The following is an 18,259-nucleotide window of genomic DNA, read 5'->3' as shown; positions in this document are numbered from 1 at the left end:
GGCAAATGTAGAAATAAGTTAATAAAATAGGCCTATATAGGTGAAAATCTATTTATTTTATAGGCTTTGCACTATTTAGGGATGCAATGGTTTTAGACGTTTCGCGGTATTTAAAAAAAAATGTGTGTTCATATGTTAAAAAAGCACTGATAGGCACACACAAGCTGAAATAGTTTTTAAAAAAAGTGTGACAGTGTTTATTACATTACAAAAATATATAGGCAAAACCTTATTGCCTTAAAGGGATAATCCGGAGTGAAATGCACTTTAGATCAATTTTTCGGACTATTGGGAGTACATACGTTGAGTTGACACCAAAATCATGTCATTCGGATGTATTTTGAGAAAGTTCGAGTTCACCGTTTTTAGCCAAAACTCGTTAGCCTGTAAGTGACCGGGGCAGGTCCTTTCGCCACTACAAAACGCTATTTTTATACCTCTTCTACTGTTCCAAACAACACTACACTTACGTGGTAGTGAGTAGAGGGTCCATAAAGCCAAACCGAAGTATCCCCACGTCTTTATGTGGTCGGATAGAGAGTCCAGAATGAATTTAATCGAGTCAGTACCTTCCGGAAATGTCACTGCGGCAGCTGCGCAACGCTTCAACAACACTTTACTAACATTTCCGGAAAGGTACTGACTCGATTAAATTCATTCTGGACTCTCTATCCGACCACATAAAGACGTGGGGATACTTCGGTTTGGCTTTAGGGACCCTCTACTCACTACCACGTAAGTGTAGTGTTGTTTGGAACAGTAGAAGAGGTATAAAAATAGCGTTTTGTAGTGGCGAAAGGACCTGCCCCGGTCACTTACAGGCTAACGAGTTTTGGCTAAAAACGGTGAACTCGAACTTTCTCAAAATACATCCGAATGACATGATTTTGGTGTCAACTCAACGTATGTACTCCCAATAGTCCGAAAAATTGATCTAAAGTGCATTTCACTCCGGATTATCCCTTTAAGCGGGATACAGATCATGCACAGCAGTCTCTGTTCAACCCTCCACTCACACAGAAAATGGCTTGTCTGGTTTCTATTTCATATTTTGAATTCAAAAACTTTATATATTTTGTTAACATTATAGTATTTTGAGATCTGCATAATTACTTAAAGCTAAAAATATTCAGTAATTTGAGTACTTCACATTGATTCCACTTGTCTTTAATGATATCACAGGGGTGGTGTGTAGGTCTAATTGAGTGCCTGTCACTTTAAAAAGTTCATGAACGTAATTAGGTTTCATTCGGTTTTTGGAAAGTAGTCACGCATAGTTCAAGGATATATGTTTTCATTACATAAAATGAATGTTCAAAAACGAACCAGGTAAAGAAAATATTTCTGGTGTCATAGAAAAGATAAGTGTCTTGCAATGTTAAAATCTATGACTTAGGAGTAGCATGGTATTGTGTGTTGTCCCGTTCACTTTTTCCTTGGTCATTAATTGGCTGGGTGCTTCTATCATGACTTTGAGTTTGGTATCTGTTTTATGTATCCAATGAGTGACAACCAGTGCTCAAAATAAAACGTTACGTATTCTCCTGATAACGTTAGAATGGATTTAATATGAATGTACATATGTACATAAAAAGACGCCGAGTGGCTATATGACAGCCAGCGCACGTTTGCGGTGAAAATGTTCCGCCTTTTAAAAGGTGTAGCCTAAATCCGAATCGTGGTTAAATCCATCAAATTAGACAACAGAATCAGTAGGGTACCAATTTTGCTTCATAGTAGCCTAACAGGCCTATATCAAAAGCAGGCTCAGATGACGCTGGACGCAATTTAACACACGGTTTCCAGACCGTGGTTATCAACCGCGATAATAATTATAGGGTTTGAAAAGTAATTGTTAACGTCAACATTTTTATCATGGTTTACCTTTACACTGTAATCGTTACAACCCTAAACGGTGTACAACAAATTATTATAATGGTATTTCATATCAATACATACAATAATAGAAATATTTTATGATTTTTTTTTTTTGCTTGTACAATATATTTTCATCCAACTTGCTGCGGCCCCCCTAGCGCCCCCTGGCGGCCCCCACTTTGAAAACCACTGACCTAGGCTAGGCTACCTGTTGTTAGAAGGCCTGAGTTTAAAAATGTGATGTTCCATCTAAGACAAAATATAGGCTGCCAGACTGGAGGATTAAATGTTAGTTTCAGGGTTCGTACACCTTTTTCATGGCCAAATTCAAGCACTTTTTAAGGACTTTCAAGACCAGTTTTCCAGTACCGAAATTGAGTGTGAACAAATCCAAAGTCCTGTTGTTTAAGGTCACTGGAGGCATTTTGGCCAGAGCGTGTTCCTCGGGGACAGTGGCTACCCCCTCCGAACCTACCTCCTCAACCCCGTCGCCAATCCACAGACACAGGCTGAAGAGGCATATAATGCCGCTCATGTCCGCACCCGCCTCGTGGTAGAGCGCACAATCGGCCTCTGGAAGCTGCGCTTTCGGTGCCTGCACAAGTCGGCAGGAGGACTGCGGATGAAGCCACACAGCTTTTGCGCAGTCATGGTGATAACAGCCATGCTCCACAACATGGTTGTTCAAAGAGGTGCACCTTTGCCGGAGGAGGAGGTGGTGGAGGAGGAGGACCAGGACGAGAAAGATGAGGAGCACATTGGGGTTAATCATCCCAGGGCTGCTCTCCACGCTGCCGGGGTTCAAGCAAGGCGGTTGCTTATTTTTAGTTAAAATGTTTTTTTTTTTTTGTATTTTTGGCCTTCATCAACTCTGCCACACTTCAGTTAATTGTCTTTGACACGTGTTCCTTCTTTTTCTTATTTCATTATTCTACTAATGAATAAAAGCAGAAGTTCAAACCCCACAGTCGTTCAAGCTTCTGTGAGTGCTGTAATGAAGTAGGCCTGAGTGGAGAAAGAAAGATTTACGAGTATAGTTTTCCTACTTGCATTATTCTTTGCATCGTTTTTTACATTGAATATTTAGCTTCTTCCCTTTTCTATGTGTAAAACGTTGGAAAGGTGCCATGTAAAAAGATGATATTTGGATGGTTATGGTTATTGGTTATGGTTATTTAGCAGACGCCTTTGTCCAAAGCGACATACAAATAAATAACAATACAAATTAAATAACAGTGAACAATTACAAATAGGGAGAATAGCAATTTATCAATAAAACAATAATTTAAGCACTAATCTAATGAGAAATAAAACAATGAAATGAGAATAGCAATCAAATAAGTCACTCAGTTAATTATATAATAACAATAACTATAGCATGGTATGGCTAAATTTAAGGACAATAGCAGAATAAATGTCAAATTCTAACAATGGACAAATTTTAACAAAACAATACTATTATACAAACCATAACACATAACAAACGCTCAAAAGACTAAGTGCATATTAAACAAATATGCCTTAAGACCCCTCTTAAAAGATCCAAAACTGTTGCTGGAACGGAGAGCACTGGGCAACTCATTCCACCAACACGGAACCACTGAAGAATAGGATCTACAGTTTGACCTAGCATGTATGGTTTGTCGACATAACAGACGCTCCTCAGAAGATCGCAATGGGCAGTTGGGAATGTACATCTTGATCAAAGAACTGAAGTAGCTAGGAGCAGATCCAGTCAGTGTCCTATAGGCCAGAGTGAGAGATTTAAATTTAATTCTGGCTACTATAGGGAGCCAGTGGAGAGTAACTAGGAGAGGGGTTACATGTGTCCTCTTTGGCTGATTGAAGACCAGTCGTGCTGCAGCATTCTGAATCAACTGTAGTGGTCTTAATACGCAAGCAGGTAGGCCAGCTAACAGGGAATTACAGTAGTCCAGCTTGGAGATAACCATTGCCTGTACAAGAAGCTGAGTGGAATCTTGTGTCAGATAAGGTCTGATCTTCCTAATGTTGTACAGGGTATACCGACATGACTTTGCAATTGAGGCAACATGCTCAGAGAAAGTAAGTTGGTCATCAATTATGACACCCAAGTTACGTGCCGATCTAGTTGGAGTCAATGAGGATGAATCAAGCTGGATGTTCATCTGTTGGGGAATGGCTGTTTTTGCTGGGAACACCAAGAGCTCAGTTTTTGAAAGATTAAGCTGAAGGTGCTGATCCTTCATCCAGATTGAAATATCCTTCAGGCATGCAGAGATCCGATGGGAAACATTAGAGTCCTCAGGTGGGAAGGATAGGAAAAGTTGAGTGTCGTGGATAAATGGATATTTGGAACTTCAAGTTCGTGCCTTCAAGTTGGAGCAGCAGGTCAGTGCAGTGGTTAGGGAAATATTTTTCCATCTAAGAACCCTTGCTAAGAGTAGACCAAAGCCTACCTGCTCCACATTACACTAGAGAGAGTCATCCATGCCTTCATCACATCTCAACTGGACTACTGCAATGCCCTAGAAGTGGGCACTGATCAATCTCAGCTCCGCCGCCTTACAGAACTCAGCCGCTCAACTCTCTCACCTGTACAAAACAGCACAAACATATTAGCCCGTTCCACGCATCATTCCACTGCTCCATTTGATTACACGTGATTTTAAACTTCTACTGACTGAGTATAAGGGTCTCCCTTTTTAAGTGCCTGTGCAGTGTCCTCTGGTTACCTTTTTCATGGTCTGTCCTTTTTGTATTATTTTAACTCATCGTCCTGTAGCCCTTTTCCTTGTTTTGTGCCTTAAGGGCTTTTATCTGTTCTTCGCTCTTTCTGCACTTTACTTTGGCTCAGCCGTCTGTAAATGTGCAATAAGTCAACGTTTAACTTTTCTCGCACTGCTCAGCAACAAACATATCGTAAACGCACACAACGCACACTCAAGGCAGGTCCTAGACTCCTGCAAATTCAGTCGTTAGGAATGAATGTGCCCTTAGATTGCCATTTCAATGCGCAGATTTAACATCACACACACACACACACACTTGTTTTGTTGCAAAAGGGAATCAGATATTCAGCAAATCAAGAATGACATACAACTCATTGATGTTCGACTGTTTATTAGAATCCACACACACACACACAGTGACTGGTGGTGTCACTATGGCTGTTCAGCATCTGTAGAAATAATAAAAAAAAGAAATGTGAGTGTCTGGCAACTGGGAGGACATCAAACACATCAGAATGTATAAACGAACAACAGACTTACCATTGGCTGACAGTATAATTGAGACCGAGATGGAGGGTCTTTGGAACTGCGCCTCTGCCAGTGCATGCTGCTGTTGGGCCAATTCCAGTTTCGCCTTCTTCAGCTGCAGTGTTTGGCGCGCGATTTCATTCGCCTCCGTTAACTGGTGTTCAATGTTACGGAGCACCAACAACTTCTCCTTCTCAATGTCCACCAACTCCTCGCTGCATCGGCAGGGTGCCAACCTGTGTGTTTTTTGCCCGCGGCGTTCCGGCGAGGCCGTGCGTGCCAGTGGAAGAGTGGTGAATCCATGCGACTCCGTGCTGGCTGGGGAGACGGCTGCAGGCTGGGCCTGGGATGTTGACGCACTTGGGGGTGTCGATGGCCTGGCCAGGGAGCAAGATGCACGCTCAGCATCACCTCTTCGTACATCAATCCCTCCAGACACCCCATGGATCGACTCCTCATTCAAAATACTGAGAGCCTTCTCCAGGGAGGTTAGTTGGGGTACTGAACTGGGCCCAGCACCCGTCCTCTCCCGTTTTCGGCGGACCACTGCACTGCGATTTTTGGCGTTGCTGGCCATATCATGCCACTTTTTTCTGACTTCGTGCCAGTCTCTTGGCGCGCCTGAGCCAGAGGCTGCCATTTTTAGGGCTATTCCCTCCCATAGGTCTTTTAGATTTGTTAGAGACCGTGTTTCTGAAGCTTGAAAAGAGGGTAGTCTTGTGTAGACTTACCTCCTCTAACAAAACCTCCGTCTCATCCACCGTGAAGCTTGGTGCTCTCTTTTTCCTGTTCTTTTTCTCCTCCATCTTTTACAATGTTTAATGTGTGTGTGTGTGTGTGTGGGGGGGGGGGGGGGGGGGTGGCGGGTTGCTTATATTGATAATGTTAACCAATGGCATTACCATTAACCAATGGCAACACTGAATTACATCAGTAATTAATTGAGTCTGCAGGTCAATCAGCTGTGATTAAAGACGATTAAATACTACTATGAAATCAGATTAAAATCATGTCCTAGAACTCATTATACTGTAAGTAGTGATGAAGGATGGCGTAGCAGGCAAACACGGTGGTATCTATAGCTGATCACATCGACAGATTGCGGGTTCGCGCCCCCCTCGTGGAAACTTTATTAGCCAAATTCATGGTAGATCATATTATTATTATTTTTAATCATCGTATGTAAGTTTATGCACCTTCAATTACATTTCTGCAATGTTTTTCGTGTGCAAGGAGCGCACAGTCTTTCTTAACGCTGTCAAGCAGCTCCGCGTGTGTGAGAAATCGATTTCTGAGCAATCGATGTCAACCAGTTTCAGCACCTACTTGGTGGACAGTACCTTGTACATCGGACGTAAGTAGCTTTTCGTAAGAAGACTCCTAAGTGATAGTTCGGGAACCACGACTATAAAGGTAAACAACTTTGGTAAGTTATACCTTTGGAGTCTTCGTAGCTCGCTAAGAGTGAACGTTATCGGGAAACCGGCCCCTGAACATTTGATACAACCTAAGCCCAATATATAACCAGCAGCTATCATTAGGTTAACTGAATGGGGCATAGAAAATGAAACCATTTCATTAGCGTTTGCTGCTGCTCTATTTGGTCTATGTCATATCAAATGTCCTTGTTCTTTTTCTTACTGACAGCACTTGATAATGTTGAACAGCATGGATTGATTCACACCATATTCCAGGGGTGTGATTGGCAGAGGAAAATATACCCAGCACCGCCGGGAGAAATATTTGAAAAATAACCCCTTAAATTATGACATCTGATGACTTTTATGAGAACTATTGATAAACTGTGATACATATATTTCAAACATTATAACATACTACAATATAGTCTATATATAAGTCTATAACTAATTTATAGCAAAGTAGCCTAGGCCTACTCAAGACTAAACCAGATATGGCTGAAATATGTAGGCTATCATGATCATTTTGCCAACAATGATGTAGAACCATGGATTTTCTCAGTTCATAACATGTTTTGTTTAAACTTAAATCAACATAAAGTTATAATTTTTTAGTATAGGCCTATGCCTACTTGATGACATATAGCCTGCCCCCTTACAGTCCTCTAGTCCTGTACAATATAGTGAACCATAGGCCTATTGATATTGATGCTGTTTGAAGAGGTTGCTCCAAAGAAAATCAAATTGCACCACTCCCTCTCCTTCCAAAGTATCATGTCCTACACCTGTCCTCCTAAAATAAATGGCAGGCCCTACTGTTATGCTACATCACTAGTTGTTCAAGTGCACACACTAAATGGAGAGCTAGGATTAAAATTCAGACTGTGCCTTTAAATAGGCGACATTTTTCATCTATCAGCACAATGCTACAGTAAGCCATTTCCAATAGAAAATCAGCTCAATATTATGTGCAAGACTGACTTTTACCAAGCATGCCAACGTGTTAATCTCTTAGCACTATCGTTGTACGTTTTCTCATAGTGAGATGGCTATCCTGTTTTGAATGACATGGGGCGCACGGAGGTGAACGGCTGGACAAACGCGAAATGAGGTGTCAACTAAACAATTTAGTAGACCTAAGGTCGACAGGCTTTGTGGTTAAACGATGAAAACCAGTAGGCTAGTCTGTCACAGCTAACTGGCACAGTAGCTTAGACTAGTTTACACGTGCAGAAATTAAAAGTCAATTTCAGCATCACGAGATTGCTGTCACTCATTATCAGAAAATCCAGACACGTCAAACTGGACGCGAACGCGTGGCAAAGCCAAAACAACTTCATAAATTATATCGTTTTAAATAAGCAATTTGACCTCAGCTTCACCCCACAGACCTGGCAGCCATGACGCCCAATGCCATTCCCTCTCTCGCTCTCTCCCTCCCTCCCTCCCTCTCTCTTTCCTGGAGGATGACTGAGGGAGAGGGGAAGAGGTGAGGTCACAAGACAAACAAATGCTGGCCCCTTTCAGCTCTCTCTCTCTCTCTCTCTCTTTCGATTTAATTTTCTCTTTTGGAATTTCTAAAATGCAGTATTACCACAGAAACAGTTAACACCCAGAACTCCAGTGCTACATTCAGGCTTTTTTGTGGTTCTGACATATTGTGCTTTATTTTTAATTTAAGCAACATACTAAATCTTCTTATTTAATGATAAGTCATGAACTCACTGACTGTCCCTCTTTCTGAAATTGAAGAGTTTCCCTCTCCACTCTTGTTTCAAACTCGACCTCTATTATATTGTATTGGTATGACAAAGTCATTCTCTTTCACACCAACACTCATCCCATCATATCATGAAGTTCAACATGCAGTCGGTCTTTACTGTGTAACTACGTCACATCTGATAACTTCTGCTTACTGCTGTGAGTTTCGCAGGTCTGTATCTCATCCTTGTGGAGCTTAGGAGCTACAAACCATGAAACACATTTTTGCACATTTGATGCTATCAGATGTGGAGTAGGCAATGCAAAAATAGCAGAAACAGGGTCAGTTGAGTTCTCCATGGCAAGACTTCATTTTGGCAGAAGTGAACATCGGAATACGCCTATCTATGGTTCATACGCACGATTACAAGACATTCATTCTCTAAAAATCTGGTCAGCCAAAACCACAACAGAAGACTACATTCATACTTCTCTTCAAACTTCCAAAAAAATTAACACATTTAATTGTGTACCTAATTATCCTTAAAAGAGGTTGGTATGGGGGGTATCAGAGATCTGGTCAGTCTCTTCTTACTGGCAGTGAGGGGACTGGAGAAGAGAGATCGGAAATGGAGAACAGAAAACAGGGAGAAATAGAAGGGAGAGTCCCTTCTTCACCGTCCGTCAATGTTTCCAGAGACACACTCCATAAAGAAGATACAGTATAGAATTGGGGAAAAGAAATCAACGGCGTCTTGAACTGATTGGGGCGTTTTGCTCGGCTGGAAAACGCCTCAGTGTTTGTTGTTTCCTCATCGCAAGGCCATCACAGCTTGTTCGCTGCGGAGTGGTTTTGATTAGGCCACAAACAAAATGCCATTTGTCTGTGATGGTGACGCGCCCGCACAAAAGGGCGTCCAACAACAACAACAATTATATTTATGTTTGCCGTCCAGAATAATTGAAACCAGGTCAGTAAAGCAGTGTGAAATTGCGAGAACCTCATATGGTGACAAGTCATTTAATCCTGATTGAATCCAAACAGATTGCTATAGATTCGGAGTGAAGTTCTGAATGAAGTTCTTGTTGAATAAAGTTAAGGAAACATTAAGTTGCAGTAAATGGAATCATTCAATTCTCCCAGATCGATGGTGAAAAATAAAAGAGAGACAGCCTCAGGGCCAGTATTTTCGGCAGCTTTGAAATATACAAAGAAAACAAACACACAGTCCCAAATAACAACCTTAGAGAAAGATATAAGGCTTATGCCAAGACAAGAAAATAGGGACTGCTCACAAAGTCCTTATCAGTCAAGACAGAGCTGTCCCTCCAGCCAAGAAAGCCGAAACCACCCATCACACACACGCTACCATGTAAGTGATGAAAGATCAAAGAGGAATGTGGGGGAACTCTCTCATACCATTCTCAAGCATCTGTTCTGTCTGTGACGGGATGAGCGCAAATGCCGCAGGGTCGCGAGGGGACAAACGCGGCTACTGAAGTCTCCACAAGTTATCTGGACGGACGATGCACCGCTGTGGCTCGTGAGCGCACCACGTAGAGACGCAAGCCCAAGTGTGACGTGAAACACTTTCTGCCACTCTCTCCCCGCACGCCAGTGGCGGAGTTTTCACCTGACAGCATCCGATTAATGATGGATGATACTAAGAATTGAAATCTAGGGGGGCATTTTCAGCCAAGGCCTACAGTAACCATGAGTCCTCTAGACTGTAATTGGAGGGGTTTTAAAAAAAAAAAAAAAAAAAAAAACTCTCACACACACAGGCACCTACACACACACACACACCCTTCCTTAGCCACTTTAAGAGGGGTGGGGGCCTTGCGTCACCGCGTCTGGGTGGTTTTTGTGAATGGCTGCGGTGGCCTGGTTTCTTGGCCTCTTTGAGTTGTCCTTGCCAATCCCGATTAGTCCAAGCCAACACTTCTTCCGCTAGGGCGCCATCAGCCAGCAGGGGGGGAAAAAACCCCACAGCTCTCTCTAGGGCGAGTTTTCTTCTTTGAGTGCTCTGCTACAACTAAAGCCTACCTTACATTGCCAGACTTTGCAAAGATTTGGAAAAGATTTTTGAAAGACTACAGTCTCAGACCCTCTCACATCTAAAGACAATTCATTGAGTTTTTAGTCACAGTCTAGTCACAGGCCAGTCTCAGATTAGGATTTTGCAAAGACTGTGGTCACTATTTACAAGACTGCTGCTAGATTCCTTCAAATTATTTCCATCGTGCACTAGGCTATACGTCATCATCAACAGGAACTCACGTGATAGGCTACTCATATCAAAGTATTTTTTTCGCGTTTCTGCAGCATTGTTTGATAGTGTGACATCACTAACAGATATAGAGTTGTTCTGTCACGTAGAATAGCCGACTAATAAATTATAAGAAATGAAATAACAAATAATCATACAGGCTACAGCTGTCGCCTATTTTGCCCCTTCCGTTTTCGTGTTCGTCGACCGAGGTCACTATTGGTTTTTAATGTTCACGTCACTATTTGCATGAGCCACGACTGAAAAGACTTACGATAATATCAAACATGTTTGATATTGTCGTAACGGCAAAACTAGAAAAAGACTGACTCCGAAGGACTTAAACCGCTAAGATTGGCACCTTACACTTAACGATTTAGATGACGGGAGCGCGCCGAGATTCTAGTACAACTGGCAAGATTTGCGCCCGATTTTGGAAAAGTAGTCGGCGACTGTTAAAACAGACCAAAATCGTGCAATGTAAGCCAGCCTTTAGATGGCGTTAATTCATATGGGTATAGAGTCTAGGGAGCCACAGCAGGGGCAGAGCGGCTACTGGAAGGGGGCAGGAAGGTCGAATGGCACAGCCGAAGCATCAATCTCTGCCAGCATGCCTGAGGAATGGGGGCTCAGCAATGGGGAGGGTCACCCGGGGCCGAGGGTGGCAATGTAGAGAGATACTGTACCTGTAATACCCATAGATACCTGTAATACCCACACCCACCACCACCATCACACACACACACACAAATACAGTAACTACAACACTCCTTCATTGACCGTTCTCATGCTGTTTATCTCTTGTTCTTTCGGTCAGGTGCAACATTCCACCAGTGTCTGCTAAGTACTCTGCCGATGTGGGGTCGAAGACTGACTTTGTCACCATCAACCCAAGTATCATCAAAGACAAGTACACATACAACTCCTGAACACATGTTGCATGTATAGGACTGCTAAATGTGAATATGTGCAAGTGATTGGTGACATACTGGGGTTTTAAATCTTTGAATTGTTCAAAGGCAATGTAAAAATCTGCACACCGAAGAAGAGCTCCGAAAATATATGGTTTTTTTAATCATTAAAGAGACCCTATGCAACTTTTTCATAGTCATAAAATCGCTTAGAAATCGTTGTTTTGCTTGACTGACCAATTTGATCGAAAACAGTAACATTTCCTCCCGCCCCCAGTGTCCCTATCCACTATTGCAACCTTGCAGTTTGTGCAGGAGGTGATCGCTCCTTGTTTACATCTGGAAGTCTGAGACACATAAGGGACAAGAAGAACCACGCTTGCAATTTATTTATTTATACATAGCCTGTAAATATACATGCTAAAGCTGTAAGGGAAGCTCTGCAGAGAAATATGCAAGCATAAAACGAGCGAAAACGAAAAGCGAAACTGAAACCGGAGATCGCCAATCCTGCATAGTTTCTCTTTAAGCTACGGAAGGGATTGGCCTGATGGTCATAGATGTGTTCTTGTTCAAACAGTCCAACATATATGGAGGCACCTGAGATTTGGAGGAAAAAAGTGTCATATAAGAAAGCAATGGAGGTGGCCTCTAGCGGCTAAAGTGTTTAATGTTTATGTCCAAAACAGTTCTCTTTTTAAGACCATAGTGTCAAAATCATTACATCCAGTTGTTGGCACAAAGGAGAGGCCTCTACTAGTTGTATGAGAGATAGGCTTACTGGACTTACTGGCTCAGTTGATCAACTGGACATTTTCTTCTTGAGACGTTCGCTTTTTGGAGGGAGTCGGTCGATTTCCACGTCAGCATCTCATTTTGTTTTCTTTTTTCTTATATGTGACGACCCTGTATAGCGGAACCAGTCGTTTCGGTAAAATTTATTAAATTAAGTTATTGTGCTCACGTGAACGGCCACAAACTAAGCTTTCCAACGATATGTATATCGAGGCTATTACACAAACTATCGCTAAGATAACCGCATCCAAAGTTGACATGGTTCTCCTGTCACGATATGGAAGAAGAGGAGAAATCACCTTTTTAAGCTGCGCGTGCACAACGGGAATGACAGCAAATGTGTTGAATCTTCGCCGGGTTTAACAGTCAAAACGTATGTTTTTCCGTGAAATGCGTTCACGATATGAAACGGTAGACTGTATACAGTCAAATTATGCGAAAACGTGAAATTCAACATTTTAAAGGTATACTATGCAACGTTTTTCAGTTAATCAATTCGTTCCATACTGTTATATATGATTAAATGAGTCATTACCGGTCAAACAGTGTTTTTTTTGGCCGCTCTAGTGGTCTGTAGCGGTAGAACCACACTTGCAACTTCAGGAGACACCGGGCACGCACCCATGCTCTACTCCAGGAAGTGGCATGTAAAGTCTCATGAAAAGGCACGGCAGACTGACCGATTGAGGAGTTTTGTCAAATATACACGCTAAAGCTGTAGGGGAAGCTCTGCAGAGAAATATGCAAGCATAAAACGAGCGAAAATGAAAAGTGAAAGCGAAACCGGCGATGAAATCGCAAATCCTGCATAGTATACCTTTAACCCGGAAGTTTGTTATTGTTGATTTTCTCAAAATAACGTTGTGCGCAAAACGACTGATTTCGCTTTGAATGGTCACATATGGGGTGCGTTTCCTTCTCCTAAAAAAGTATTTTCTGAACTTTTCTGTACTCCATATCGAGTGAGGATGAGCTGGCATACGTTCAGTCCTGTTTATAGAAAGGTGATTTTTACGGATGTGCGTGATTATACTTTGTATTTCAAATCTTTGAACTGTGCCATGATTATAAAGCCATAAGTTGACTGCATTGTCTGAATGTTTGTGTGGCATGTTCCACTAATTCAGCCATTTGCTGAGATTTAAACATGAATACAAAGCTTATCTGTAATTTATCTCACAGAGCCAAACATACATACACCGAACACATACACACACACATCTCTGTGTGTAACAGTCATTAAAAACACCCACTCCTCACCACAGGTTCCAAAGCTTGGATAGATGGCGCAGACCTTTCTACGAAGTCCTGAAGTCGTACAAGAATGCCTCCGTCGTGCTGCCCCCCTTCCACCAGAGGTGGAACACTGGCTTCTCCTTCCGTGCCAAGTACACACTGGATGACTTCAGGTCACCAGGTAGTGTGCTCTTCTTTCATCCGCAGTACCTGCACAACGTCACACGCTTCTGGAAGCAGCAGGGAGTGCGCGCCAGCCGCCTGAGTACCGGCCTCATGCTCGTCACCATCGCCATGGAGCTGTGTGAGGAGGTGCACCTCTATGGCTTCTGGTCCTTCCCCACGAACCCGGAGGGTGCCTCCATCACACACCACTACTACGACGACGTCAAGGCGAAGCCGGGCCACCATGCTATGCCGCTCGAGCTGTTCAAGTTCCTGCACATGCACACGCGAGGCATCCTGCACTTGCACACACAGCCCTGCAGCTGATTGCCCAAAGCACTGAGCGCAAACATGGGCCAGCATGGACACACACAGACAGACGGACACACATACTGTACATACGCATGCACATACAGTGCGGGGAATAAGTATTTGAACCCATGCTAAAGTTGACAAAAAGAGATATAAAATCATCTTTTGGAAATTGTGCCTTAATCATAATGCCTTAATTACAAAAATGAGTAAAAATCCAACCTTAAAGGGATTATCTGGAGTAAAATGCACTTTAGATCAATTTATGGATGATTGGGAGTACATACGTTGAGTTGACATCAAATCATGTCATTCGGATGTGTTTTGAGAGAGTTTTTAGCCAAAACTCGTTAGCCTGGAAGTGACCCGGGCATGTCCTTTCGCCGTTACAAAACACTATTTTTATACCTCTTCTACTGTTCCAAACAACATTACACTTATGTGGTAGTGAGTAGAGGGTCCCTAAAGCCAAACTGAAGTATCCCGAGGTCTTTATGTGGTCAGATAGAGAGTCCAGAATGAATTTAATCAAGCCAGTACCTCTCCGGAAATGTCGCTGCTGCAGCTGGGGAACACTTTAGCAACACTTCAGCAACATTTCCGGTAAGGTACTTGTTAACTGAAATATAACATGTTGTATTTTCTATGAAATGGCCTAGGGACTTTTACTGTGACGGAAACACCTAGGGACTTTTGTGTAGGAACGGATGTTGAGTGTGCAGTTCATGTATGAGTGTTCGTGACGGTGGTCATTAAAAAGTTAGTGAGCTATACATTGTGTTTGTCATTGAGTAACAGTACTGACTCGATTAAATTCACATGCACTACAAGCAGGGCTCCTAATAATTAGATACACACCAAATCTGTGTTGTATTAATGTGTTTTGGCAAGTACATTTTAAATAGTTACAACTAAATTCCTTGATAGTCCATGACTTTGCCCCATAAATGATAACAATTCTGACCCGTAAGAACCCTGTCCTAGTGTTTGTGTGTATGTGTAGTCTCTTCTAGCTGTCTTTCCTGCAATTTTACCAAAAACGAAACCACAATACCAAACCATAAGTGAACTTTATTATGCTAATGACATAATTACTGGGGAAAGACAGCAAGTGACGTGTGACTGTTTGTCTGAACTTCAAAAAAAAGACAGCTCCACCAGATGGACCAGATTCTGTAAAAACAAAAAACCCAAAGCAAAAATGAAAATGTGAGATGGCAGCATGGTACACATTATCAATGGCAGTGTGCAAAGCATTCACAACAACATACTGTACGTATATTCCAATTCAGCTTCATATATAATTTGATGTATCTTGAGCGTTGCAGCTGCATTCTTCTGTAAGGACATCCTTGGGGCAGGGAGCAGGCCTAGTCCGGGTGTTTCTCCTGTGTCCCGCCTCAATTTGCGGCTTCAATAGCGGTCACAATTCTGTCCTCAAAAGTTGAGGGGCTTGAGGAGACAAGTCGCCGCCTACGCCTGCGTTCCCCCATCAACTCTGGAGTGCCCTGTGTGGCCTCTATCTCTCCTGTCCTGTCTCTGGCTCTCTCTCTCTCCTGGCTCTGTCCCCCTCTTTCCTGACTCTGTCCCTCTGCCTCTTACTGTGCGTTCAGACCAAAACCGTCAAAAGCGTCAAAGTCGCTGGTGAAGCTCATAGCCCGACGCTCAACCCAGTTCAGCGCCTAAAGCGTCAAAGCCATGATGTGAAACATTCGGACAAACCACAAGCAGCAATCCTGCGAGTTTGACATTCTGATTAGTGTCATAGTTAATTACCATAAAGTTAACTGAGGCTCAACTTTTTTTTGACGCCCGTGAAGCTCATGAAGCCACACTCACGCCCAGAACGCTTTTGACGCCTGTAATGCCGACTCTCCATAGAAAATGAATGATTTCCGGCGGTCTTGGTGTGAACCAGTTATAGGCACTCATACTTGGTTCACTGAAGCAATATCTTACACATCCATGGGTGTCAATGTCAGCAGAATTCCTTGTGCTGTCCAACAGGTCTTGTTTATTCCAAAATGTGTGAAACATGCGAGTTACATCTACTAGGCCTACACCTTCATTTTACATTACTAGTCACATCTTCTTAAACGAAAGGAAAGAGAGGAAAGAATATCAGTTGATGCCGTTATCATCAACGGCGATGCTGTGAAAAGGGTCAAAAACGTCAAGTTCCTTGGTGTTAATATCACAGAAGACCTTACTTGGGATGGTCACACTGGCCAGATAGTAAAAAAGCTATCATTGTATCATTTCAATCACATTGAAATTAAAAAAAGGTCCAAGTAAACGCAGCTAATGACAAACCAGAACAGACACATTTTTAGTCATTCAGTGTTTAGTCATTTTTAGGCCATGCGCATTTTTGTCAACAATTATTATCGGTGGTATTCAGAATAATATAATATAAATAATATCAACATAAAAATGTACTTCTATGGTTTATGGAATATGTAAGACATGTGGATGGATTTCGAAGTAGTCACAATTTCTTTTCATGGGCTTGTAGTGTACTCTGTTCTGGAATTAATTTTTACCAACCTATACCAACATTGTATGACTCTTAAATGGACAGACGGCAGCTGTGGGGTAGATAAAATGTACGTCATTCTTAGGCTACTTTATTGACTAAGCTTACATGTATGGCAGGGACAGCTGATAAAACCCTGTTTGCATTGATGTTCTCAGCCTTGCACCTGTGACCTCAATTCTAGCGCTTAAAAAATCATTCAAGCGATAAATCATTCAAGCGTAGTGTTCGTCATGGAGAGAAAACAGCAGCTTAATATTGTTTAACAGGAAAAGGCGCATTGTTCTTAGCAGTGACGCGGATGGCAATGACACTGCATCCTCTCTGCTCCTCCCATCAGATTTGTTTGAACAGTGGATAACTGTATGCATTTAAGAACACTGCCATCCATGCCGTGCGGGGGCTCAGGATAACCTCCACATTCCTTTTACCAAGTGGATATTGGATCATCTTAACAAAATAATTGCTTAACCGACCTAATGTACAAGTCCTCACGAATCAACAATACAACCTTGGAATCCTGGTGGGTAAAACTTTCATCATGAGGTATCTTAAATACATAAAATATCTACAATATTCAAAATACTTGGGCGGGTATATAGCCTTAAAGTTGACAGTTTTGCCATTTTTAGCAATAAATCAAAAATCATTTACACTGGAATAACCAATTTGTTATATAAACGGCAAACTACTGAAACAATGTATTTAATGGTTTTATGAACAGGTTGCAAAATTGATTTTAATATAATATCTCCACTGTTACAACCCGTATAGGGACAGTTGTAACATGTCTACAATATACACAATTAATCAATCAATCATATACGCTAAAAACATTCAAATTAAAATATATTGAATAAACAAACAACTGGAAGCTTAGATCGCAGAGGAGTGTCATACAAACCATTCATGGTTAGCATGTAAGTTTGTTCGATGTAAGATGCTTTTGGACAACAACAACAAAAAAAAAGAGCCTACAGTACATCTCCTACACTCAGCAAACATCACAGCTGCTGCTGCATAGGGCCAATAGCTTATCATAACTTGTTGAACTTGTTTTCCCCCGACCCCGGCGACACATTCAGTGACTGATGCGAGACAAACCAGGTGCTATGGTTTATTCATTCATTGTCATAAGCGGTGTGCACATTTGAATTTTATTTGGGAACACTTTCCCCGATCGAGATATACTGTAGGCTACTTCTTAATTTGGTGTCATAAAAATAAAGAGGCATACAATTATAGGCTAGCCTACAGTGTATGGAGTCAAAATAGGGTAGTTCAGCTCACAGTGTTAGACCCTATTTTGACTTCAGAAGTGTGTGAGAGCCCATTGAACGCGTCTGCGTAAGTGAAACTGACACTATAGGCAGGGATGGGCAGTAGCCTATTTCTAATACATGTATTTGACATACGCCTTTGTATTTCGTATCAAAATACTTCAGCGTTGTGTATTTTCAAAATACTGTAAAATACTTTGTGAGACGCTGTGATGACATCTATCTAACTATCTATATACACAACACTATATTGCCAAAAGTATTGGGTCACTTGCCTTGACTCACATATGAACTTAGGTGACAGGCCCGCTGCTGAGCTTCTGGAGGCCCCAAGCTTAAATGGACATGGAGGCCCCCAGATGCCAACGCCAAGAAACTCAAGATACCAGATCTCTTTATATGGGCAAAGATGGTAGCTTTTTTGTAGGTGAACTTCAGAGGTCTTTGTTCGGGAAACAGTTTGAAAAACCAAAGGAACGATCTTAAAGTATGGTTCAGACCAAAGCGTCCCGACGAGA

General features: G+C 42.1%; 1 protein-coding gene across 1 annotated transcript in view; it reads left to right on the top strand.

Moving 5' to 3' along the window:
* The window catches only part of LOC134100879 (alpha-2,8-sialyltransferase 8E-like), a 40,400-nt gene extending 25,759 nt beyond the window's left edge, over positions 1-14,641 (top strand). Inside the window, exons 8-9 of the mRNA XM_062554356.1 lie at positions 11,324-11,416; positions 13,478-14,641. Coding sequence (XP_062410340.1) covers positions 11,324-11,416; positions 13,478-13,940 — 556 coding nt within the window. The 3' untranslated portion in view covers positions 13,941-14,641. The remainder of the gene's footprint in view (positions 1-11,323; positions 11,417-13,477) is intronic.
* Positions 14,642-18,259: the final 3,618 nt, after the last annotated feature.

The sequence above is a fragment of the Sardina pilchardus genome, chromosome 14 (assembly GCF_963854185.1).
Source record: "Sardina pilchardus chromosome 14, fSarPil1.1, whole genome shotgun sequence".
Taxonomy (NCBI): domain Eukaryota; kingdom Metazoa; phylum Chordata; class Actinopteri; order Clupeiformes; family Clupeidae; genus Sardina; species Sardina pilchardus.
Note: the sequence above shows the minus strand (reverse complement) of the source record. Positions and strands in the feature narration are given on the sequence as shown.